This window comes from Nycticebus coucang, chromosome X (genome assembly GCF_027406575.1).
Source record: "Nycticebus coucang isolate mNycCou1 chromosome X, mNycCou1.pri, whole genome shotgun sequence".
Lineage (NCBI taxonomy): Eukaryota > Metazoa > Chordata > Mammalia > Primates > Lorisidae > Nycticebus > Nycticebus coucang.
In genome coordinates, this window is record NC_069804.1 from 161,593,478 (window position 1) to 161,618,920 (window position 25,443).

General features: G+C 40.8%; 1 protein-coding gene across 1 annotated transcript in view; it reads right to left on the bottom strand.

Annotated features, from left to right (window-relative positions):
- The window catches only part of GPC3 (glypican 3), a 537,948-nt gene that overhangs the window by 169,229 nt on the left and 343,276 nt on the right, over positions 1-25,443 (bottom strand). The window contains exon 5 of the mRNA XM_053579706.1: positions 13,109-13,234. Within this exon, the coding sequence (XP_053435681.1) occupies positions 13,109-13,234 (126 nt within the window). The remainder of the gene's footprint in view (positions 1-13,108; positions 13,235-25,443) is intronic.

The window sequence follows — 25,443 nt, forward strand, 5'->3', positions numbered from 1 at the left end:
CTCTTGCCTCAGCCTCCTGAGTAGCTGGGACTACAGGTGTCCACCACAAGGCCTGACTAGTTTTTCTATTTTTAGTAGAGAAGGGGTCTCACTCTTGTTCAGGCTGGTCTGGAACTCTTGAGCTCAAGCAATCCACCTACTTCAAGACCTTGTCTCTTTAAAAACAAACAAATAGGGCAGTGCCTGTGACTCAGTGAGTAGGGCACCAGCCCCATATGCTGAGGGTGGCGGGTTCGAAACTGGCCCTGGCCAAATTGCAACAAAAAACAGCTGGGCATTGTGGCAGGAGCCTGTAGTCCCAGCTACTCGGGAGGCTGAAACAAGAGAATCGCCCAAGCCCAAGAGTTGGAAGTTACTGTGAGCTGTGAGGTCACAGCACTCTACCGAGGGCGACAAAGTGAGACTCTATCTCTAAAAAAAAAAATAATAATAACAAATAAACAAACAAATCTGGCTTGGCACCTGTGGCTCAAGCGGCTACGGCGCCAGCCACATACACCTGAGCTGGCAGGTTCGATCCAGCCCGGCCCGCCCCAAACAACAGTGATGGCTGCAACCAAAAAATAGCCAGGTGTTGTGGCGGGTGCCTGTGGTCCCAGCTACTTGGGAGGTGGAGGCAGGAGAATCGCTTGAGCCCAGGAGTTGGAGGTTGCTGTGAGCTGTGATGCCATAGCACTCTACCCAGGGTGACAGCTTGAGGGTCTGTCTCAAAATAAAATAAAATAAAATAAAATAAAAATAAAAATAAACAGGGCTATGCCTGTGGCTCAGTGAGTAGGGTGCCAGCCCCATATACCGAGGGTGGTGGGTTCAAACCTGGCCCCGGCCAAACTGCAACAAAAAAATAGCTGGGCGTTGTAGTGGGCGCTTATAGTCCCAGCTACTCAGGAGGCTGAGGAAAGAGAATCGCCTAAGCTCAGGAGTTGGAGGTTGCTGTGAGCTGTATGATGCCACGGCACTCTACCGATGGCAATAAAGTGAGACTCTGTCTCTACAACAACAACAACAACAACAACAACAAAATCCAGGTCTTGTGGCAGGTCCCTGTGGTCCCAGCTGCTTGGGAAGCTGAGGCAAGATAATTGCTTAAGCCCAACAGTTTGAGGTTGCTGTGAGCTGTGACGCCACAGCACTCTACCAAGGGTGACACAGTGAGGCTCTGTCTCAAAAAAATAAATGAAACAATGAAATGAAATAGGGCGCCCGCCCCATATGCTGGAGGTGGCGGGTTCAAACCCAGCTCCGCCCCCCCAATGAAATGAAATGAAATAAAATATCAATCTGGATCATTTTAAAGACTGCACTCTTCCCAATATGCATTGATCACCTGGTTCATGTTTCCTAACCTCTCAGGGTCTTCTTGCTATAATGCTCAGCCTGCGCCACTGATGATGAACCGGCTGAAAATCAACAACCTGAAGACTGCAGGGAGCAATGATAACCCCTCCAGGCTTTTTCTAAAAAGGATAGAGAAAAATTATTTGGAGGACTGGCAGCATCAGTGGAATCATTTTATGACCTACCTTTAAGGAGGCAACGACAATTAAGGGGCATTGAAGCTCTAATATGTTAATTTCCTAAAAGCGGTTATGTTTCTTCAATGTCTCAACTTCTGAACCTTCCAGGCTAAAACAGGACATCTCTGGTAGATGGATCATTGATGGTAAGAGAAGTCAGGCTTTTCCCAACTATGAGAATCACATTTCAAAGAGGAAATTAGGAGGTGATGTTTATTTGTTGAGGGATGGATATGCTGGGACCTGCCTTGGAGGCCTCAAATGCGCTTTATATCACAAAGTGATTCAATTGAGCCCAGGAGGGGCTGTCACTGTGTACTAATAGGACACGATCTGCCTAAAGTAATGAGCCACCCAGCACTCAACAGGCAATCTATAGACATATCAAACATTGAGCCAGGAAGATGTCGCCTCCTTCTACTTAAGACATGATAGTCAACCAAGTACAGCCCATCCTGAATGTGGGACACTACATTAAGTCATCTGTACAGGATAAGCTGTGTTTTTCTCACTCTATTTTGAAGGTAAAGCTACTGTATGTGACACCATAATCTTAAGGGATAAATGTCACTATATTGCCAGAAAGTACATCCAGATAAATCTCTGTCACTAAAGACTACTTTTAAGATAAATCTCCTGTGAAAAATATGCCAATCTAAGCCTGTAAAGGGATTATTACATGGGGGTTCTCCCCAAACTGATCTGTCTTGCCTTACTAGGATTTTTAAGAATTCTTCGCTGCCATAAACATTTCATGCTATACCAAATTATGTCATTTTTTTTTACATAATCCATTTCTCCTTCAAAGACTTTCCATGAATAATCTTGACTTATCTAAGGTAAGGTATAATATGTCAATTGTCATAGTAGCAAGCAGCATTATACTCCAGTACTTTCCTTCGAAGGTACACACTCAGGCTAATACAGCAGCTCCCCAACTTCGAAAGAGTGAAGTGTCATGTTTCTGCTTCTGGGAAAACTAAAGTAAAAACCCAAAACTGTCTAAGGGGGATCAAGAACTGTAAAGATAGTTATAACTCAAACATTGAAGCCCTATTTGTCCCTCTCTCCTTCCTACCAGCCTTTCACAAGTAGAGCTCCCTACAGCATGGGGGGGGGGGCAAAGGAACCACTAGCCATGAGAAGAAAGAGCTAGAAAGCTGAAGACTGTAGCTCAGTTCCTACTCTCCAACCCTCAGCACAGTAGCTAAGAGGAGCTGCAGAGTATTGGTTTCAGCCTGCTTTTAGCCTGACTTGTGCCTAAGCAAGTCCTGAGTCAAAGGACTTTGGGACCGAACTTGATGTCATTGAATATTATTTCCATGACCCATTGTTTATTTCTTCCCATACCCTCTTCCTCGTGGCTCTGTACTTTACCTTATATATTTGCTTATATATATTGCTGTTTATATTGGCTGTCCCATATTTAAAATTGTATCTTCACTGCCTTTAGCCCTTTGGAGAAAAGCACCCGATAAATCTAAAAAAACCCTAAACAACAAATAATAAACAACTGATTTTAGCAGGAGAGTACAGGAGCTATGTACAGCAAGCTTACCACTGTCTGTTCCGATGTGACTGGAAGAGATGTGCGTATTTATATGTATGCCTTGGTAGGTATGCATGCTGGGTTTTTTTTTTTTTTGAGACAGTGTCTCACTCTGTGCCCAAGGTGGAGTGCCGTGGCATCACAGTTCATAGCAACTGAAAATTGTTGGGCTTGAGCAATCCTCTTGCCTCAGCTTCCCCAGCAGCTGAGACTATAGGCACCCACCACAATGCCCAGCTAGTTTTTCTGTTTTTTAGTAGAGAAGGGGTTTCACTCTTGCTCAGGCTGGTCTAGAACTCCTGAACTCAAGCAATCCATCTGCCTCAGCCTCCCAGAGTGCTAGGATTACAATTTGAGCCACCCCACCCCGCTAATTTTTACTTTATCCTTTTATCCCTAGATTGAAGATTCTGAAGGTCTTTTGTTTTTTGCTATTTAAACTGGTGAAAGACTTGTTAGTGCTAGAAATCTGCCCCTCCACCAAAGTCCTCAAAACATAGTGTTAATATAATTGCATTCTATATATTTTTTTGGTTAGAGACAGAGTCTTACTTTGTCACCTGCTCAGTAGAGTGCTGTAACGTCAGAGCTCACAGCAACCTCCAGCTCTTGGGCTTAGGCGATCCTCTTGCCTCAGCCTCTCACGTAGCTGGGACTACAGCCGCCCGCCACAACACTCGGCTATTTTTTTGTTGTTGCATTTTAGTTGGGGCCGGGTTTGAACCCACCACCCTCGGTATATGGGGCCAGTGCCCTACTCACTGAGCCACAAGTGTTGCCTCATAATTGCATTCTAAAAGCAAAATCAGATCGGCGTGGTGGCTCATGCCTATAATCCTAGCACTCTGGGATGCTAAGGCAGGTGGATTGCCTGAGCTCAGGAGTAAGGGACCAGCCTGAACAAGAGTGAGACCCTGTCTCTACTAGAAATAGAAAAACTAGCCAGGCATTGTGGAGGGCACGTGTAGTCCCAGTTACTTGGGAGGCTGAGGCAAGAGGATCACTTAAGTCTAAGAGTTTGAGGTTCCCGTGAGCTATGATGCTACAGCACTCTACCCAGGGAGACAGAGTGAGACTCCTTCTCAAAAAAAAAAGGAATAAAAATAAAAATAAAAAAAGAATGGAATTAACCATTCTTGCTTGCCTTTCCTAGATCAAGGGAGAAAAAAAGCTAATTTGCTCATCTAATTTTTTATTCTTTTGCATATGTTAGAAATTGGGTGTTCAGGAGTCTCTTGTTCATGCCAACTTGCTGATAATGCCATGCTCTATCCCTCCAACCCAGTAAAAAAGAGATAAAATAATCTCCTTACCGCACTTTTCTGAAACATCCAGTAAGTTTTGAGACAAAGACAAAAATCTTTGAGAACTAAAATAATGGCTTTGCATGTTCCCACTTCTGCCTTCCTAGTTCAGCTGAGAAATCCTGGAGGGGCATTATAAATATTGGAAGACTTGTCTGGTCAGTGAAAATAAGAGAGAGAATTCAAGGAGTATGTGTGTATGTACATGTATAATTTCTTGGGTGAAATGGGAAGTAAGATTGCATAGGATAAAGAGAAATCTCCTTCACTATTTTTTTTTTTTTTTTTTTTGTAGAGACAGAGTCCCACTTTACTGCCCTTGGTAGAGTGCCGTGGCGTCACATGGCTCACAGCTCCAGCTCTTGGGCTTACGTGATTCTCTTGCCTCAGCCTCCCGAGTAGCTGGGACTACAGCCGCCCGCCACAACGCCCAGCTATTTTTTTCGTTGCAGTTTGGCCGGGGCTGGTTTGAACCTGCCACCCTTGGTATATGGGGCTGGCGCCCTACTCACTTAGCCACAGGTGCCGCCCCACTATTTTTTTTTAAAGAAATGAGGTCTTGCTGTGCTGCTCAGGCTGGAATTCCTGGGCTCAAATGATCCTCCTGCACAGCACCTCCAGTAGCTGGGACTAGAGATGTATGTCAGCTCACTAGGCTGGGATTCATAACAGACAGAGGTAGCTGTATAGAACTGTCAGCCAAAAGACAACAGTAGTACTATAGAGCTGACATCTGGAGTCAAGATCATCCAGCCCAGCAACATGGCAAAGGCACAGCAAGAGCAACTAGGGCTGAACCACAAAGGGAGGTAAGGCACCACACCTCAAAGTAAAGTACCAGTAGCTGTCAATGCACAATTGTTGATAAGCCTCAGAATCACTAGAGAAGTGTAAACTCCCATGAGAGGTGTGCTAGTTTTAGGAGAAGCCAGCTGACTTCACATGTAGGGCTGAAAGAAAAGACTCAGGGAGAATAATCCCAGAGGATTATGGAGACAAGGCCAGCATTTAGGTGATGGTCAAGAATGGTGGGAATGGGAGGCTTGAGGGTTTGGCTATCCTGTCGTCAAGTTTAAAGTTTAGCCAATCTGAATCCAGAGGGAGGAGGAGAGGCCTGATGGAGAAGTAGTTGGTCAGGGTTCATATAAAATGGATGAAAAGCTGATGAATGGGAGGCACCTGTGGCTCAGAGGCATAGGGCACTGGCCCTATATACTGGAGGCGGCAGGTTCAAACTCAGCCCCAGCCAAAAAAAAAAAAAAAAACTACAAAAAAAAAAGAAAATAAAAGATGATGAATGGATAAACAAAATGTCCTGTTACATATGTCCTGGCCATAAAAAATAAAGCACTGATACATGCTACAATTTGGATGGAACTCAAGAACATCATGCTGAGTGAGTGATTCCATTCATATGACACCTCCAGAATAGGTAAATCCATTGTGACACAAAGCAGATTGTTGGTTGACCGGGGCTTTGGGAAGGGAGGAGTGAGAGTGACCACAGACGGGTACAAGATTTTCTTTTGGGGTGATGAAAATATCTTGGAACTCCATACAGATGGTGGTTGTATGACACTGTGAATGGACTAAATGCCACTAGATTATACACCTTGAAATGGTTAATTTTAAGAAATGATAAAGAAATTAAGAAATTAAGAAAAAGGACAGACAGACAGACAGACACACACACACACACACACACACTCTCTCTCTCATACAACTGGATACAGCCACCCTTGAAATGCCTCTAAGAGGGGTTTTCTCTGGACTATTGGGGAAGAGGATTGGTTGATTTTCTTTTCTCATTCTTATTACTTTGTGAACTGCTTTGCAGGGGCAAGGACTGGATTTTACTTATCACTGTATGCCCTACAGGGCCTAAGTATATAGTAAGTGCTCAATCTGTGTTGAATGAGTCTGAATTATCAGGTATTAAATGTAAAGACAAATATCAGGTATTAAATGTAAAGACAAAGCAGCAAACTTTTCTCTCTAAAACTATGGGTTTTTGAACATATATAGGTTTAAATAGTTCCTCTGTTACACTAATTTAAAGATAAACTTGATTGGCAGGGCATAGTGGCTCATGCCTGTAATCCTAGCACATTGGCAGGCCAAGGTGGGCGGATTGCTTGAGCTCTTGAGTTTGAGACCAGCCTGAACAAGAGAGAGACCCCATCTCTATTAAAACTAGAAAAATTTTGATTTGCATTTCTCTAATATATAGAGATGATGAACATTTTTTCATGTGTTTGTTAGCCATTCGTCTGTCGTCTTTAGAGAAAGTTCTATTCATGTCTCTTGCCCATTGATATAAGGGATTGTTGGCTTTTTTCATGTGGATTAATTTGAGTTCTCTATAGATCCTAGTTATCAAGCTTTTGTCTGATTGAAAATATGCAAATATCCTTTCCCATTGTGTAGGTTGTCTCTTTGCTTTGGTTATTGTCTCCTTAGCTGTACAGAAGCTTTTCAGTTTAATGAAGTCCCATTTGTTTATTTTTGTTGTTGTTGCAATTGCCATGGCAGTCTTCTTAAGCACTCAAGCTAGACCTCCCATTTGATCCTGCAATCCCATTACTGGGCATCTACCCAGAAGGAAAGAAATCCTTTTATCATAAGGACACTTGTACTAGACTGTTTATTGCAGCTCAATTTACAATCGCCAAAATGTGGAAACAGCCTAAATGCCCACCAACCCAGGAATGGATTAACAAGCTGTGGTATATGTATACCATGGAATACTATTCAGCCATTAAAAAAAATGGAGACTTTACATCCTTCGTATTAACCTGGATGGATGTGGAAGACATTATTCTTAGTAAAGCATCACAAGAATGGAGAAGCATGAATCCTATGTACTCAATTTTGATATGAGGACAATTAATGACAATTATGGTTATGGGTGGGGAAACAGAAAGAGGGAAGGAGGAAGGTGGGTGGGGCCTTGGTGTGTGTCACACTTTATGGGGGCAAGACATGATTGCAAGAGGGACTTTACCTAACAATTGCAATCAGTGTAACCTGGCTTATTGTACCCTCAATGAATCCCCAACAATAAAAAAAAAAAAAAAATCAGGACCTAAGCTAAGTATGATAAAAAAAAAAAAAAAACCTAGAAAAATTAGCCAGGCATTGTGGTAGGCAACTATAGTCCCAGCTTCTTGGGAGACTGAGGCAGGAGGATCACTTGAGCCCAAGAGTTGTGCCATGATGATGTCATAGTGCTCTAGCCAGGGCAACAGAGTGAGATGCTGTCTCTCAAAAAAAAAAAAAAGTTGATTAAATAATAAAACCGGTATCATGCGCATGTAGGTGAGGGTGAGGAGGGAGCATTGCCTGAGCTTAGAAGTTTGAGACCTCATCTCTAAAAATAATTAAAATTAAAAAATACAGGGCGGCACCTGTGGCTCAGTCGGTAAGGCGCTGGCCCCATATACCGAGGGTGGCGGGTTCAAACCCGGCCCCGGCCAAACTGCAACCAAAAAATAGCCGGGCGTTGTGGCGGGCGCCTGTAGTCCCAGCTACTCGGGAGGCTGAGGCAAGAGAATCGCTTCGGCCCAGGAGTTGGAGGTTGCTGTGAGCTGTGTGAGGCCACGGCACTCTACCGAGGGCCATAAAGTGAGACTCTGTCTCTACAAAAAAAATTAAAAAATACAAAACTGGGCATACATAATATCAAACTATTCAGAAGACAAACAAATTTCAGTCGATTATCCAAGATATTTGGCCTACCCGTTCTAAAAGGAAGGTTGAAAATATATTTACTGAAATGTTCACTCTTCATACAGGTTTTATCAGTGCCAACGCAGGCAAAGCCAACACTTTCCTATTGTTAAGCCCAGTCAGTGTTAACTTACCAATGTGGGTTCCTTTTGAAATTCTCTTTAGTTCCATAAGTTGGCAAAAGTTGGAAGATTTTCTGCCTTTGGCAATTATAGGAAATTTCTGCCTGTAGCCACATGGATGGCTCATGTAATAGAGGTTACTTCACATAGGCCAAGCTTGCTAATTCGAAGATTGCTCAGCTAAATACTCATGGCAACACCGATGCTTAGGTCAAGCCAAGATAGGGTAGTGGTGGGAAGTTGAAAAAGATACATGCTCATGTGGTATTCCCTGGGACTAGACCTGTGAAGATAGTCTCTTCTTTCATATTTTAATGATTCCATTCATAAAAGACACAAACTGAAAAGATGGGAAATATGACATGAATATTGCTCAATATTTTCTTCAGCATCAATGTTTTCCATCAAGTATCTCCACTGACAAGTCTTTTTTTTTTTCTTTGAGACAGAGTCTCAAGCTGTTGCCCTGGATAGAGTGTCATGGCATCACAGCTCACAGCAACCTCAAACTCTTGGGCTTACGCGATCCTCTTGCCTCAGCCTCCCAAGTAGCTGGGACTACAGGCGTCCAGCACAACACCTGGCTATTTTTTGGTTATAGTTGTCATTGTTGTTTGGCAGGCCCGGGCTGGATTTGAACCCGCCAGCTCCAGTGTATGTGGCTAGCGCCCCAGCCGCTTGTGCTACAGGCAGCAAGGCTTTTTTTTTTTTTTAAGACAGAGTCTCACTTGGTCACCCTTGGTAGAGCGCCATGGCATCATAGCTCACAACAACCTCAAACTCTTGGGCTCAAGTGATTCTCTCACCTCAGCCTCCCGAGTAGCTGGGACTACAGATACCTGCTACAATGTCGGGCTGCTATTATTATTATTATTATTATTATTATTTGTTGTTGCAGTTTTTGGCTGGGGCCGGGTTTGAAACTGCCACCTCTGGCATATGGGGCCAGCATCCTACTCATTGAGCCACAGGCGCCACCCAACTGGGCTATTTTAGAGACGGGGGTTTCACTCTTGCTCAGGCTGGTCTTGAACTTACGAGCTTAGGCAATCCACCCACCTCGGCCTCCCAGAGTGTTAGGATTACAGGCATGAGCCACCGTGCTCAGACCTCTGACAAGTCTTATTCCCTGTCAGGATTCTGGATCTTCACAATTTTTTCTTGGCTAAAAGTAAAAATAATTCAAAGGAACCCAAAGTTGGCCTATAAAGATAATAAAGTTATAATTCATTTAACAATACAAAGTGGCAATTATCATTTAAGACTAAATTAGATGAGAAACTCAATGAAAAATACTAGAAAGGGGTGGCGCCTGTGGCTCAAGGAGTAGGGCGCCGGTCCCATATGCCGGAGGTGGCGGGTTCAAACCTAGCCCCGGCCAAAAACCAAAAAAGAAAAAAGAAAAATACTAGAGAGAGGTTTAAACTATACATGAGGCATGACTACAAAGCTAATCTTTATAAATGGTACAAAGAGAAGACATACACGTCTTTAGGCTAAAGAACTGCATAGAAGCGGGCAGCACCTGTGGCTCAAAGGAGTAGGGCGCTGGCCCCATATGCCAGAGGTGGTGGGTTCAAACCCAGCCCCGCCCAAAAACTGCAAAAAAAAAAAAAAAAAAGAACTGCATATAATTAAATATATTCCTGAGTAATCTTTTTAAAATCTAGGTTAGATTTTTTTCTGTGTAGAAAAAACATTAGTAAACACATATAAAGTAAAATTTCCATTCTAATAAGAAACCGTGATAAGATATGCTGCTTTAAACTAGTACTCAGGAACTGTTTCATTTTTCATCATATTAATGTAACATTGGACTAGTCACTGGGATGGTTTTCTATTGAGCTAACTTAAGAATCACATATTTGATCTGTGAATGTTTTCTTTTTAAAATATTATATGGCTAATACGTGTTTTATAGCATGAGCTTTTTACAAAGCCAAATACCAACTGCTTTTCTCTGACAATTAAAAAAAATAATGTTCATGATTCTATTTAGTACCTGATGAGCCTTAAGGATAACAAATATACAGTATTTCTTTTTGACACTATTTCCTAGTTTAATCATTGCATTAGGTCAGTAATACACATTTATGATAACCTGACATTGCTAACCAAGGAAGAGTCACTTTCTGGATTAACCGGATTCTTTCTGCAAATAAATTTGATTTCTTTCCTTCCTTCTTTCTTACCCTTATTTTTTCCTTTCTTCCTCCTTCCCTTCTTTCCTTCATTTCCTTCCTGGATGTTATATTTCAACAATAAGTATGAACAGGTATTTGGAATAATAGCTTTTCTTCATGCTACAATATTTATTGTATTATTTTATTCACTACCCTAAGGGATTTAAAACTAGCAAATAAAACAAAAAACAATCAGCTAACAAAGTTCTTTCAATAATATAAAAGTGACTTTGGCTAACTTTTGGACTCATTCAAATCTAGTAGGCTTTGGATTCTGCCATTTTATAGAAGAGAATTTTCTTCATTCCAGGGCAACATCCCTAATAAAAGTATACTGGATATGAAGTAGTTAATATAAGCAAAATTTGATAAAAAATTCCTCATAGGCCTGGGAAAAACTTCTTTTGAATTAACTAAAATTGGAGCATCTGAATTTTTCCCCTTAAGTAGTAGAAGATATATTTGGTGGCTTATAACATTTGCTGTATAAAAGCACAACAGTAACCTAAACATTTGTACTCTCATATTAAACTGAAATATAAAAAAAACAACAATGAAGAGATCAATATTAGTGCTTAATACATAGGAGAGGCTCAAATATTTGTTAAGTAAGTAAATGAATGGATGAACACATTAGTAAACACAAAGTAAAATTTCCATTCTAATAAATAACTGTGATAAGATATGCTGCTTTAAACTAGTGCTCAGGAACTGTTTTATTTTTCATCATATTAAGGTAACATTGGACCAGTCACTGAGATGGTTTTCCATTGTGTTAATCTAAGAACCACATATTTGATCTGTGAATGTTTTCTTTTTAAAATATTATATAGTTAAGATATATTTTATAGCATCAGCTTTTTACAAAGCCAAATACCAACAGCTTTTCTCTGACAACTAAAAAAAAATAATGTTCATGATTCTATTTAGTACCTGATGAGCCTTCAAGATAACAAATACAAGGTATTTCTCCAGAGTGGAGGGGTTGTATGGAGCCATTAGTCCCTCCTGGCTGATTCCCATTGGCTGGAGGGAAGTCTACTTCTACATAAATTCACTGCCTCATCCAGGATGGCATGAAATCTCACTCTCATTGTCCTGTGTCAGTAAAGTAGCTTAGACAAGAAATAAGCTGTTTTTAGGCACGTGATTTGTCTTTTATTGGGAAGAAGAGGGATGAAGAGGTGGAAGATAAAAAAAAGTAACATGAATCAAGCTTCCAGTATGTGCCAATCTGCTAAGGGCTTTGTGACCTCACCTAGTCGGTTAAACAACCCTGTGATGTGCCCTCCCCTCATAGAGGAGGACGACCTTGAGACTTTCAGTTTAAGTCACTCACCCAAGGCCACACACAGTTAGGACCACAACTGAGATGTAAACCCAAGTTTATATGGCTCCAAAGCTGCCTTCCATTATATTACATTGCTAATAAACCCTTGCTGTATCACATGTCCTGGTATTAGGTCCCGCCAGAATGCAAGCTTTTTAAGCTGGTAACTTGCCTTTTTTCCTTTTTGCATCCATAGCAGCTGGCTTGGTGGCTTACATATATATTTCAAAATATAAATGTTGAAGGTATGAGTGAATTAATCAATTAATAATGGGAAAATGCACACGAACTGTCAGATCTGGAGAGCCGCTAATCCAACCACCTGAATTTTTTAGATGCGGAAATCAAGGAGAGTAAGTCATCGACCCTAGGTTAAGCAACAAATTGGTGAAAGATTTCCAATTTGATGTAAGTTCTCTTTGGTATTCTCCTCTACAACATGCTACTACTTGTATGATCATTTTTTTTTTTTTTTTTTCTTTTCGCCACCTCCGGCATATGGGACCGGCGCCCTACTCCTTGAGCCACAGGCGCCGCCCTGTATGATCATTTTTAAGGGTATGTTACTCAACTACATTCTACCCTCTTGATTCAATTCCTTAATTGCCAACTATTCCTCACACATGCGAAACAACGGTGGTTTGGAGTTGCATGAGGACAGGGAATTATGTCTGTTTTTTTTTTTTTTTTTTCACTTCAACATTCCTGGCACTTAGAAGGTGCTTAGTAAATATTTGCTGAATATACGAATATATATGATTTCCTTTCAGGTGATAAACAACTCCTTTACAGATAATGCCAGTTAGCATAGGTTATATTAACAAATACTCAAATGATCAAACATTTCAGTAAAGTTGCTTAGTGAAATAGTCTTCCTTTTTCTCTCCCCTTCCTTCTTTCCTCTATTTTCATCTGTCAAATGGGGGAAAAACAAACATATTCATTTCACAGGATTGTTGTAAAGATAAAAAAGATTTAAAACAAATACAGCACTTAGTATGGTACTTAATACACAATTAACACTCAGTAAATGATTGATATTAACATGAACACGATTACTTCAAATCAAATAAATACAATGACTTCAAATCAAATGAAGAGACGGAAGAAGCAAAGTCAAAAAAAAAAAGTTGTCGGACATTTTACACATCCCTGAATATGTAGTTACCTATGTACTTCAAAGTTTGTAAGTTCTCTGAGAGCTAAAAATTATGAACAGTATCTCTGGCATATCACGGATGCTCACAAGTCTTACTTTTTTCTAGAATATTTCTTACAAGATTAATAGAGGCAGAGAGAAGACATAATTCACAGACAAACATATGATTATCACTTCTCAAATACTGTTATATTTAAACTTTCAAAAAAGATCACCTCTCTACAAGTTCTTGTCCATTCCAGCAAAGGGTGTCGTTTTCCGCCACAGGGCTATGGGTGCAGATGTAGCCAGGCAAAGCACTATAGAAGCTGATGAAAGATTTCAACTTCTGAATCAGTTCCCTAAAAGAAAAACAAAACGTCTGTGCATAAGAGTCAAGTAAACACAGTCTGAGAAAAGTTTAATTTCCTTATCAGCATGACAGAAAGTCTCTGCCAGGCTGATTAGAGCAATAAATGATTTTTAAAGACATTCTTGCCACAATTTCATTGTTTTTTTTTTTTTTAATCAATAAAATGATGTCAGACAAAAAAAGTTACCTGCCATATAAGGTACAGTCCTTTGAGAAGGATGATTTAATTCTAACATCCATTTTCCAAGCTGTTTGGCTTCCATTTTTTTGCTCAGTATGCTGTTACCTACGTTTTCAAAGGTGCTGATTACAAGGCATATTGGAACACTACATATCTCTTGGTTTCTGAGTGTAATTGAGTGCATTGATTGTAATTTACAATGCTATTACCCTAGAGATGGCCCCTTTCCATATAGGCTCTGGCTAACAGTTGCAGATTAGAATCACAGGGTGCTCAGAATAGTATAAGCTCTATGAAATTTTCCTGATATGATTGTCAGAGAAACTCATATTTGCTAGAGGAGAAGGTTTCTTTGTGTGCTGTGGTTCCTATGAGGGGGAAAAAAGGGGAAACATGATTCTAGTATATTTTATTATTTATTTGCTTTGCTTTTTGGGGCTACATATAAGACAAATGTGTGTGTGTATGCAATTATATATCATACACACATAAGTACTAGCAAAATTTATGAGATATTATCTTGTTTCAGATGTATATGGATACACAAACTAAAACTCCATGGACTGGAGAGAAGTGGATATGTTTATAAAGAAATATTAAAATATTTAAGTAATAGATGTCTAGTGTTAAGCAAAAATAAAACATACTTTAGAAAAGAAAGCAATGTTTCTGATGAAGAGTTAAAGCATTCTTTACATCCGAGTCTATCTTATTCTAGACTAAATTCTGGGGGTCTCAGGTCAGGGTCTCTGGCAGTGAAGTAATTATTCAATATTGTCTCCAAGCTAAGAATGGATTGCCCTGATAGACAGGCTTCTGTAGGAACTAGAGGATTGAATCTGATTTGGACACTGGTAGAAGTCCTGAGCCTAGAAATGCCTTCTGGGGGTTGTTCTCAGATCTGGCCAAAAGAGGAAGACTGCTGTAATTACCTTCTTATACTTAATGCCATTTTCCTTTTATTATTATTGTGGTTTCAATGTGGTTTGTCTTTACTATAACTTATGGTAAAGCTTGGTTCCCAGTGTAGTAATATGGGGGGAGAATACTTTTAATAGGTGAAAGTGAGTTAATGTCTTCCTTGGGAGACTGGATTGGTTTCTGAGGGAATGGAATAGTTCCCATGAGAGTAGGTTGTTACAAAGCAAGGTTGCTTCTTATGTTCACCCTTGCTTGCACACAAGTCCCTTTCCATTTCTCTGCTGTGTCTTTTATAGCATAAAGCCTTACCAGAAGCTTCCAGATGCAGCTGCCCAATCCTGAACTTTGCAACCTGATCAGTACACCTCTTTCCTTTATAAATTGCCCAGTTTTGGGTATTCTGTTAACAGCAACGTGAAACGGACTAAGACAATGACCATAAAACTATTCCTTTCAACTAATGATTGAGAAAGAGAAGAAAGCTCTCAGCTTGGGTCACAGCAAAGCCAGGGTGATGGACAGAACAACTCAAGAAAGGTTACTGGGCCATATATTTAAGTCCTGATGCCCCAATAGTTGCTTCGCGCTATAGCGGTAACCCCTTGTAGCCTATTCCTGGTATTGGAATGCTGTCAATCTCCAAGGAGAAGAGGCTTGATACTGAGCTCTGAAAAGAAAAGTCAACAGTATAGTTTCTCACAGAGGAAAAAGATGAATTCAATTAATGGTTAATAGGAGAGATGCTCTGTTTTACAAGGTAATAATATAGTTCTCAAGAGAGGAAACTGAAAGGCAAAGGCTGAGGCTGAGTAATTCCCCCTTTTCCATAAGGAAATGGAATGTGGCCATTAATCTATGGGAAATAATGGTCTTCTCTTTAATGAAAGAGTTTCCCTTAGGGCTCTTCCCACCTCTAAATTTTGTCTCCCTAATACAGCACATGGCAAGAAGAATTGAACCCATAGCAAAGCCTCCCAATTTGATTTCCCTAGAAGTTAAAACAACAACAACTCTGCACTTCTCTCAGCCCTTGCGGTTTTCTTGGCTGATTTATAAGGATTATTGACAAGTTGAAGAAGATCCAGATGAGGTTCAGTTTAATGTCAAGGAGATGAAGGCCCATAATAAACATTAGACATCCCACTTCAGCAAAGAAGGGTATTATCTGGAAGGGCCAAGATACATATCTAAGAAAACCACAAAGAATGTGAGTAACATGAACACGTTCTAGAACTCAGAGAATTTCTTTGAAATTTGAACAAGGTAACTTGGGAAAATAAAAGGTCATCCTATTTCATTAACTCTACAGTACATACAGGATGGACCACAGGAAAAGAGAATGCCTTAAACTTACTTCTGAATTAGTTATTTTGAATTTCAAACACATTTTCATTCAGCAACCATGTTATAACCACATGTTCTCGGAGCAGCCCCTTCAAATCTGTTGTGGGTAATAGCTAAGAGTACTGATTTTGGACTCTGACCCAGCTAAGTTTCAAATGTCAGCTACTCCCTCACTTATCAAGCAGCAAGACCTTAGGCAAATTCTAAACTTCTCAGAGCCTTAGTTTCCTTATCTGTATAAGGAAGATCATGGGAACACCTATCTTGCAAGCTACTGTGATGGTGTTTAGCACAGTGTCCATACCAGTAAATCATAGTACCCACCCAAGTAAGCACAGAGTAATCCCTCCACAATGTTAGCTGCTGCCGATGTTACTATCATCATGAGCCCACAGGACAGAAATATATTATATATATGAAATATATATTATATTCCAGATAAATTTCTATATGTAAGACAATTAATTTTTTTCCAAGTTCCAGATAATTTTATGTGCACATGATAATTAAAATCCTTTGCCTTTTTTTTTTTGAGACAGAGTCTCACTTTGTTGCCCTGGGTAGAGTGCAGTAGCATCATAGCTCACAGCAACCTCAAGTGCCTAGGCATAAGCGTTCCTTCTTGCTTCAGTTTCCCTACTAGCTGGGACTACAGATACCTGCCACAATACCCAGCTAGTTTTCCTATTTTTAGTAGAGAAAGTTTTTCTATTTTTAGTAGAGACAGAGTCTCACTCTTGCTCAGGCTAGTCTCGAGCACCTGAGCTCAAGCAATCTGCTGGCCTTGGCCTCCCAGAGTGCTAGGATTACAGGTGCGAACTATCACACCCGGCCTAAAATCCCTTGTCTTTTGAGGTAAGTATTAATAAGTACAACTATGCTAACTCCCAACAGATTTTTCTGGTATGTTTTTTCAAAGACTAGCTAGTTACTAAGCTGGGTAAACCTCTTGACTAATTTGGTATACCATTTTGAATGTTGTTTTCTCTAAGCCTTGTAGGAAGATGGTGGTGACCTTCAGAGAGATTTGTGTCTAAGAATTTAAGCATCAGACATGGATGGCTAAGAGGAAGTCAAGTTAGAAAAAGACAGATTAGTCATCAGAGAAATGTGAATCAAAACCACCACGAGACATCACTTTACACCCACTAGGATGGTTATAATAAGAAAGGCAGACAACAAATATTGATGAGGACGTGAAGAAATTGAATCCCTCACACATTGCTGACGGGGATACAAAATGGTACAGCTGCTGTAAAGTTGTCAGATGAACAACAAATTCCACTTTTGCCCCAAAGAATTAAAAATAAGTACTCAAATAAGTACTTGTTTATAGCAGCACTATTAACAATAGCCAAAAAGATATCCATTCACTGATGAATAAAGAAAAGGTGGTATATCCACACAATGTAATATTATTCAGCCTTAAAAAGACATGAAATTCTGACACAGACTGCAACAGGTAAACTTTGAAAACACTATGCTAAATGAAAGAAGCTGGCTGTGAAAGATTACATATTATATGATCCCATTTATGGGAAATGTTCAGGATTGGCAAATCTACAAAGACAATGAAGTAGATTAATGGTTGCTTAGGACTGGGGAGATGAGGGTTGGGGATGATAGGGAAAGGGTACATACAGGGTTTCTTCTTGTGATGAAATGTTCCAGAATTGCTTGGGATGAAGGTTGCTCAACTCTTTCAGTATATTAAGAATGACTGACTTATACACTTTAAATGGTAGGTGGATTAAAATCTCAAGAAAGCTGTTATCACTCCCCCCAATAACAGGGTAGAGAAGAGGAGAAATACACCTCCAAGAAAGAGAGGATTGTCTGCTCCGGGAAGAGATGTCCTTTGGAAGAATGGAAGGATACGGTCAGGAAAGCTGGGAAAAGACAGGTTTGGATGGAAATAAAATAAACACACAGGTGAGGGATGAGAAAGGAAATCTGTGACAGTTGCAACTTTAGCACTGCAACAGCTGTAAGCAGGGCTTAAAATTGAGTTCTTCCTTCAGCTTTTTAAAATAAAGCCTTTTGTTTTCTTTCTCTATTGTAAAATAAATAAAGAAAGGTAGAAGGAAAAAAATTAGCCAGAGATAATCACTGTTAATATTTAAGTGTATTTCCTTCTAGACTTTTCTCTTGAGCAACGTTTCACATTTATTTCTTTAAAACCTATTCTTTCTTGATGGGCTTGTTTTCTGAGTTCTTTTTTGGCTCTTAGTGTGTATTATCCTCATTAGAACCCACCTAGAGTCCAAGGTGGATTTGATTAGAAAAGAACCTCAGAATAGAAATAAATGCTGGTGGGCAGCACCTGTGGCTCAAGGAGTAGGGCGCTGGTCCCATATGCCAGAGGTGGCGGGTTCAAACCCAGCCCCGGCCGAAAAAAAAAAGAAATAAATGCTGGTTCTCAAATAATTCTCAGGCCATGTGTGATGAGGCAGCACCAGCGTTTTGGAGAACGAGGGGCAGGTCTCCAGCACAGCCGGCAAACTGGCCAATACCTGGGAGCTTCAAAGGCGTGCAAAACCTTCTGGATTACTGTGGGAAAAAGAACCCTTGGTTTCCAAAAGAAACTTGGATCCTTGAAAATAAATCCAGACATACTATTTTGGAGGGTAGAAAAAAAGACTTTCTAAATGATTGGAGAGTTAAAGAGCTTTTCAAAGGACAGCGACAACAGGTGATAATGTCCTTTGACGCCACAGCAGCTGAGTGTGACGGGAGTAGTTTACCTCCTACTGAGTTTACTGGGCCTCTCTCATCTCTCTGCTTCTTTGTCTCTTTCTGTTATTCCTTCCTAAACTGGTTCTAGGCTGGGAATTACGTGCACTTTATTTTTATCTTTTCTTAAATAAAGCTTTATATCCCTCTGCTTATAATTTTAAAAGAAGATGAACTGAAGATCTTTATTCTTCTCTTTTAAAAGAAACACCTAAAACTCAACTAAGTGACATATTAATTACCCATGTATGACTCAGTCCAGATTTCTTTGTGCTAGTGGCCTATGACATATAACAAAAGACTCTTCACCAATGTACTAAGGCAGTCTGCTCGACTGAATTGTCTCTAGGGGGAAAAAAGGATAAGAAGTTTGGATAATTAGTTGCCTGGGCTGGGAAAAACAATTTGATTGAAGTACATGTACTTTGATTCTTTTTTTTAATTTTTAATTTTTTTTTTATTGTTGGGGATTCATTGAGGGTACAATAAGCCAGGTTACATTGATTGCAATTGTTAGGCAATGTCCCTCTAATGCCACTTTATTCTAACACATACATATCAACTATACCATTGACTAATTTAGTGGCGCCTATGGTTCTCACTTAGGACAAACCCAACATTTGCTTATGGCAATCTGCTCAGGAAAAAAGTCTCTTCATAAAGGTTCCTATTCAATGTGTTAAATGTGGAACTAAAGGATAGGGCTCCTTTGCATGCACGAGCTATTTTGAAATATTGTAGTTGTGGGAGGTGATCTTCCCTGGAAGGCTTTTATCAAACTGGAGAGGAGCGCCCCCTTCTTTGTTTGTGGGGGATGGGAATCCTTGTGCTTTTTTTTTTTGCAGTTTTTTGCCGGGGCTGGGTTTGAACCCACCGCCTCTGGCATATGGGGCTGGCGCCCTACAACTTTGAGCCACAGGTGCCAACCGGAATCCTTGTGCTTTTTTGCAATGATTTGCTTGGGTTGGCATCAGAGCAGCACTAACTGGAAACCACTACGAGTAAAAACAGCCTTTCACCCCCAAATGCAGATCCTGAACTTTTCCCCTTTATTATTGAGGTTCTTTTATTTATTTATTTATTTATTTATTTATTTATTTATTTATTTTGTGAGATACAGTCTCACTTTGTCACCCTGGCTAGAGTGCCTTGACGTCATAGCTCACAGAGAACTCAAACTCTTGGGCTCAAGCAATCCTCTTGCCTCAGCCTCCCAGGTGGCTGGAATTACAGGCGCCCGCCACAACGCCCAGCTATTTTTAGAGACAGGGTCTCGCTCTGGCTCAGGCTGGTCTTGAACTCCTGAGTTCAAGCAATCCACCTGCCTTGGCCTCCCAGAATGGTAGGATTACAGGTGTGAGCCACCTCACCTGGCCCAGTTCTAAGTATAATAATAGGAGCATATTGTTTTTTAAAAAATTGAAAATGCAGACAGGTATGTAAATGAAATAACTAAGGGCGGCACCTGTGGCTCAGTTGGTAGGGCGCCGGCCCCATATACCGAGGGTGGCGGGTTCAAACCCGGCCCCGGCCAAACTGCAACCAAAAAATAGCTGGGCGTTGTGGCGGGCGCCTGTAGTCCCAGCTACTCGGGAGGCTGAGGTAAGAGAATCGCTTCAGCCCAGGAGTTGGAGGTTGCTGTGAGCTGTGTGAGGCCACGGCACTCTACCGAGGGCCATAAAGTGAGACTCTGTCTCTACAAAAAAAAAAAAAAAAAGAAACGAAATAACTAAAATTGCAATGATGCAAGACGATGTTTAATTCTGCTGGACAAAGCCTTTCGCAGTTTGACCCCAAATTACAACTTTCTACCATTCCAGAGACCACTAGCCTATTTTTTTTCTCATACCATTCCCTTTGCCTGGAACATCATTTCCCTCCTCCATCTGCTGACTCTGAACCTACCCTTCAAGTCCAACTCAAAAGTTACCCCTTTCAAGAATCCTTCCTTTTCTCCCTGGAGAGCTGCTAACTTCTCCATCTGTGACGCTGCCACTCTTTCGCACGTAGCTCAGTTTGGGCGCTTACACTCAATGTATGGAAATGTTTTGTCTGTCTGTCTCCTTAACTAGGCTAGGACTTCTCCATTCATTGGTGCCTCTTACACACTGCCAAGCATAGAGATGGTGCTGACAAATGTTGAAAGAGGTAGAGTCCTATTTAGGGCAGAATGACTTGTACCAGACCCAAAACTTGTTGATTCACTCAGAACATGCTTTGTTGTTTTGTTCAGAGGGTGGGAGGCGCCACTGAGCAGTCGGAGAGGGAGTGAGAGTAAGCACTGATTTTGGACCAGGGAGCTGAGATCAGCTTTTGTTCTTTTTCTTTCTAGGTCATTTACTAGTGTCACCTAATCCATGGCCCCTTTAGACCAAGTCAGAGGGGAAGGAGAGGAGGGTGAGTGCAGCAAGCAGAGGGCTGGAAAGCATAGATGTAATTTCACAAGGGTGGAGGGAATGTGTGACTTTCTCACAGGTTGGCAGCTGAACCAGAAGCTTAGTATACAGATGCAGGGTGGACTATCCAACTATAGATCTGGGGGGTGGAAAAGAGAAAGATTGCTGGTGTCTTCTAACAGTGGATACGAAATTGACGAGGTAAACAGTAGCATAAGGGAAATGGTGAAGGAGGCATTGGGGAGGCAAAGGAGGGAGAGGCTGACAACCGGAATGTGCAGAAAATATGAGAGCTGGGAAGGGCTGTGATGCTCTGACTTCTGTGTATTCTGATTGGACTACTTGGGCACTGCTTTAAATCTGATGACCGATATTTTCAATACTTCTCTCTTAAAGGAACACTGACTCCCACACATAGACCACCAGTTGAATATCAAGTCGCCTTTAAATTGAACTAAGCTATTTCTAATATTAGTTGCATGTTGCAGACTACCCAGTTGGGGGCAGACAAAACAAACAGATGACTTCTGAATGCTACTAAAAGAATCCTGCATTTCTTTGTGTGTCGTTATTTTAATAAGGCAATGGGCTTTTCAACTCATAATCAGATTCAGTCAGCTTGCTGACAATTTCCACAGACTGACTGCTATAATAGGATTCCTTTGCAATTATCATATTTTTAGCCACAGAGGATGGAGTTTGGGCATGGCGTGGGGAGTGCTGCAGGCACACATTTTTCTGGACAGTGTGAAATGCTGTGCAGAACACACTGAGAAATTTATAGCGGTATTAACACTCTGCCAAAACAAACTCTCCTAATAACATCAGACTGCAGGGGGCAGTGCATTTAGCAAGAGATCATCTTAATTCCCACTTCTCCTCTCTCCCTAAGAGGGTTTTCAACGCCTATTTGAGGGAGTTAAAGAAAATCAAACACTCTCCTGTTGTTTTGTTTTCTGTCAGAGAATGCAGAAGGGAAAGCTCTATCTCAGACTTCAATGCTTCAGTTTGCAAAAAAAAAGATGAAAAAGAAGCATCATGGGGCAGGCTCATGCTCCCAACATCCGCAGGAGCCCCACCTGACCACCATTTACTCGAATCTACGGGCTTTGTCAACTTGTTGTTGCTTTTCACTATCCCACTATTCTTTTTCTTCTTTGGAGGTTAGACACAAATTTAGAGAATGAATCTGAACAAAGTGCCAAATCCAGGTGCCCAGCCAAAATCCCACTGATCAATTTCTACTTTCCCTGCAGCACATATAATCAACGCCCATAGAACCATCCCCGGCAAGGTGAAAAGGACCAGGTCCCCAGAGCCCAAGAGAAAAGTGGTGGCAGCAGGCCTTGGTGAGTCTCCTAGTTACTAAATGTGTTTGGGTTAACAGGGTCATTTCAAAAAGGGACCTGGCTGGTGTTTCAAATTCGAAAAAGCTCCACATGTGATTTTGCTACAAATTCACATACTATTTACTCCATGACGTCTCCATTATAACTTCCCTGGGCAGGGGTTCTGTCTTTCCCTGTAGGCTATCTCTGTACTCTGGATAGGCTTTGGTTTCAGTGCTTATAAAACTGTTTTGGACTTATTTGTATTTAAGTCTATTTCCTCATGAGTCTGTGTTGGAGAGCAGAAATTGTGCCTTTGTATTTTCAGCACCTAGTCTACATTCTGGCATATAATAGATGGTCAGTACATTTCTGCTGAATTTAATAAACATGAACACGTGTGTGTACACACACACACACACACACACACACACACACACACACACACGGTGCCAAAAATGTAGATGCGTTTTAAGAAAGGAAGAAACTGTATTAAATTTGTAATACTCAAGCCACGGTTGACTTCTGCAATTAAAAATGATGCTCAACATGACTTGTATTCATCTCTTGTTACAGGTATGTGCTGAGTATTATAATTTTAATACAGTTTTTCCTTTCTTAAAATTGTGTATACATATTTTGGCACACTCTGTATGAAGTTCTCCCTTAACATCATTGATTGGAAACTGCAACTTTAACCAAAATGACATACAGCAGGTCCTTGCATACTGTCATTTTGTTCAATGTCATTTCATTACAACCTGGATGACAAATAAATTGGTTTGGTTATACACAGTTTCTCTTAAATTAGCAGTTTCCAATAGCTATTAATGACGTTAAGTAATGACTCGCCATAGCCATATGTAAAATTTGTTTTAGTCAAATATGGAGGTGGTTTCCACAGGTTAGGCATCAATGCCTGATGGGCTCAGGTGGTTCAGGCCAAGAGTGAATGCAATGAAGAATAGTCAACAAAGGACAGGCAGGGGCTAAAGAGAGCCTTGATAAATGGCTTTAATTTTGTCTTCCCAGAAAGACAAAAACTTCCCAAAGAACCCCTATGTTAGAGGAAAATGGGTTGCAAACATTAGTATGTTAGGAGCCCTAAAGTGACTTTAAAATACACATGCAAATTCCTTGATACGCCTTGCTTCAAGAGAGGGAGTTTAATTTTCCTCTCCTTGAATATGGATTACAATTAGTTACTCACTTCTAGCAAATCAAATACGCTAGAATTGATGGTGTGTCACTTCTAAGACTAGGTCAGAACAGAGATTACAGGTTTCTCCTTGCTCTCTTCCACCGTTCATGTATTGTGGGGTAGCCAGCTGCCATGTCATGAGGTGACTGAGTCATGAGGTCCATGTGATGAGGAACTGAGGCCTCCTTCCAACAACCAGCACTACCTTGCTGCACCTGTAAGTGAGCCACTTTGGGAGTAGATATTCCCACCTCCATCAACACTTTTGATGACTGCGTTCCCAAGCAATGTCTTGACCAAAATTCCTTTAGAAACTCTGAGAACCATCCCGCTAAGCCATTCCTAAATTCTAACAGAAACTGTAGTATAATAAATGTTTGTTGTTTTAAATAACTATGCTTTAGTCTGGGCACGGTGGCGTATGCCTGTAATCCTAGCACTCTCAGAAGCTGAGGTGGGTGGATCGCCTGAGCTCAGGAGTTCGAGACCAGACTGAGCAAGACCTCCATTGCTACTAAAAATAGAAAAACTAATCAGGCATTGTGGTGGGTACCTGTAGTCCTAGCTACTCAAGAGGCTGAAGCAGGAGGATCACTTGAGTCCAAGGGTTGCTGTAGCTATGATGACATCAAAGCACTCTATCCAGGGCAACGGAGTGAGATTCTGTCTCAATAAACAAATACCTAGGCTCGGCGCCCATAGTACAGTGGTTACGGCGCCAGCCACATAAACCGAGGGTAGCGGGATTGAACCCAGTCCAGGCCAGCTAAACAACAATGATAACTGCAACAAAAAAATAGCTGGGTGTTGTGGCGGACACCTGTAGTCCCAGCTACTTGGTCGGCTGAGGCAAGAGAATGGCTTAAGCCCAAGAGGTGGAGGTTGCTGTGAGCTGTGACGCCATGGCACTCTACCGAGGGTGACACAGTAGGACTCTGTCTCAAAAAAAAAAAAATACATAAATAAATGAATATGCTTTGGGGTCATCTGTTATGCAGCAATAGATAATTAATATAACTCCTTTGTTCCTTTGAGCTCTTAAAAATTACTAAGGACTCCAAAGAGTTTCTGTTTATATGTCTATTGATATTTACTGTTTTAGAAATTTAAAATCAGAAAAAAGTTGAAATTTTTATTAATTTGAAACTAGTAACTATAGACTCATTACATGTTAGTACAAATAACATTTTTTTAATGAAAAAATTAGTGAGAAAAATGATATTACTTTTCATTTTTGCAAGGTATCTTTAGTCTCTGGCTTGATAACACACAGGTAGATTCTCATATTGACTGCTACATTGAATTTGTTGGAATACGTTGTTTTGGTTAAAGTATAGTAAACTCCGTGGCTGACCACCTCTCTTCAGCGACCACTTCCTTAAGTTGACCTAATTTTCATAGACCGGACATGCACCACATGTGTATATGAGTACAGCGGGCCTAGTTCCTTATGTTGACCATCTCCATGTGTTGACCAGTTTGTTAGGGTCCCTTGGGTGATCCACTTACAGAGCTTCTATGGTATATGAATACCCAGCTCCATACGGATAGTTAGTGAAAGGAGTCTCTCACAGATCCCCTGAAAGTGTCTCTGGGACTCCCAGACGTCCTGGAATCATACTTGGAAACAGCTGCTTTAGGGAAACTAGAAATCCATTAGGTTGCTGCCAACAAAAGGGGACTTTCTGTAATGCACCACTTCCTCAAGTTGCATCATTGCCTTCTGTCATCCTAAATTGTATCGTATGAGACTAAGAATTACCATTTCAAACCCCTCTATAGTAAATTGATAGGAATGATAGTTTAGCCCAAATCTGAGATGTTACTTATTTCCTGTCTTAATTTTCCATCTATAGGTTAATTTCACCCAACCCCTTCAAAGTCAATAGGAAGAAGAACTCATGTCTAGCTCTTCCTGAAGCAACAGCAGGGTTGGCTCTGTGCATAGTCTTTTCAGATAAGGCCATTCTTGAGAGTTGCGTCTGGCATGCAATCTGTATTTCTACTTCTTAATTATAAACAAAATATTAGAAAAGGAACAAAAGGAACCTGGATGAAGGGAACAGGGATGAAGAGGACAGGAAACAGACCTGT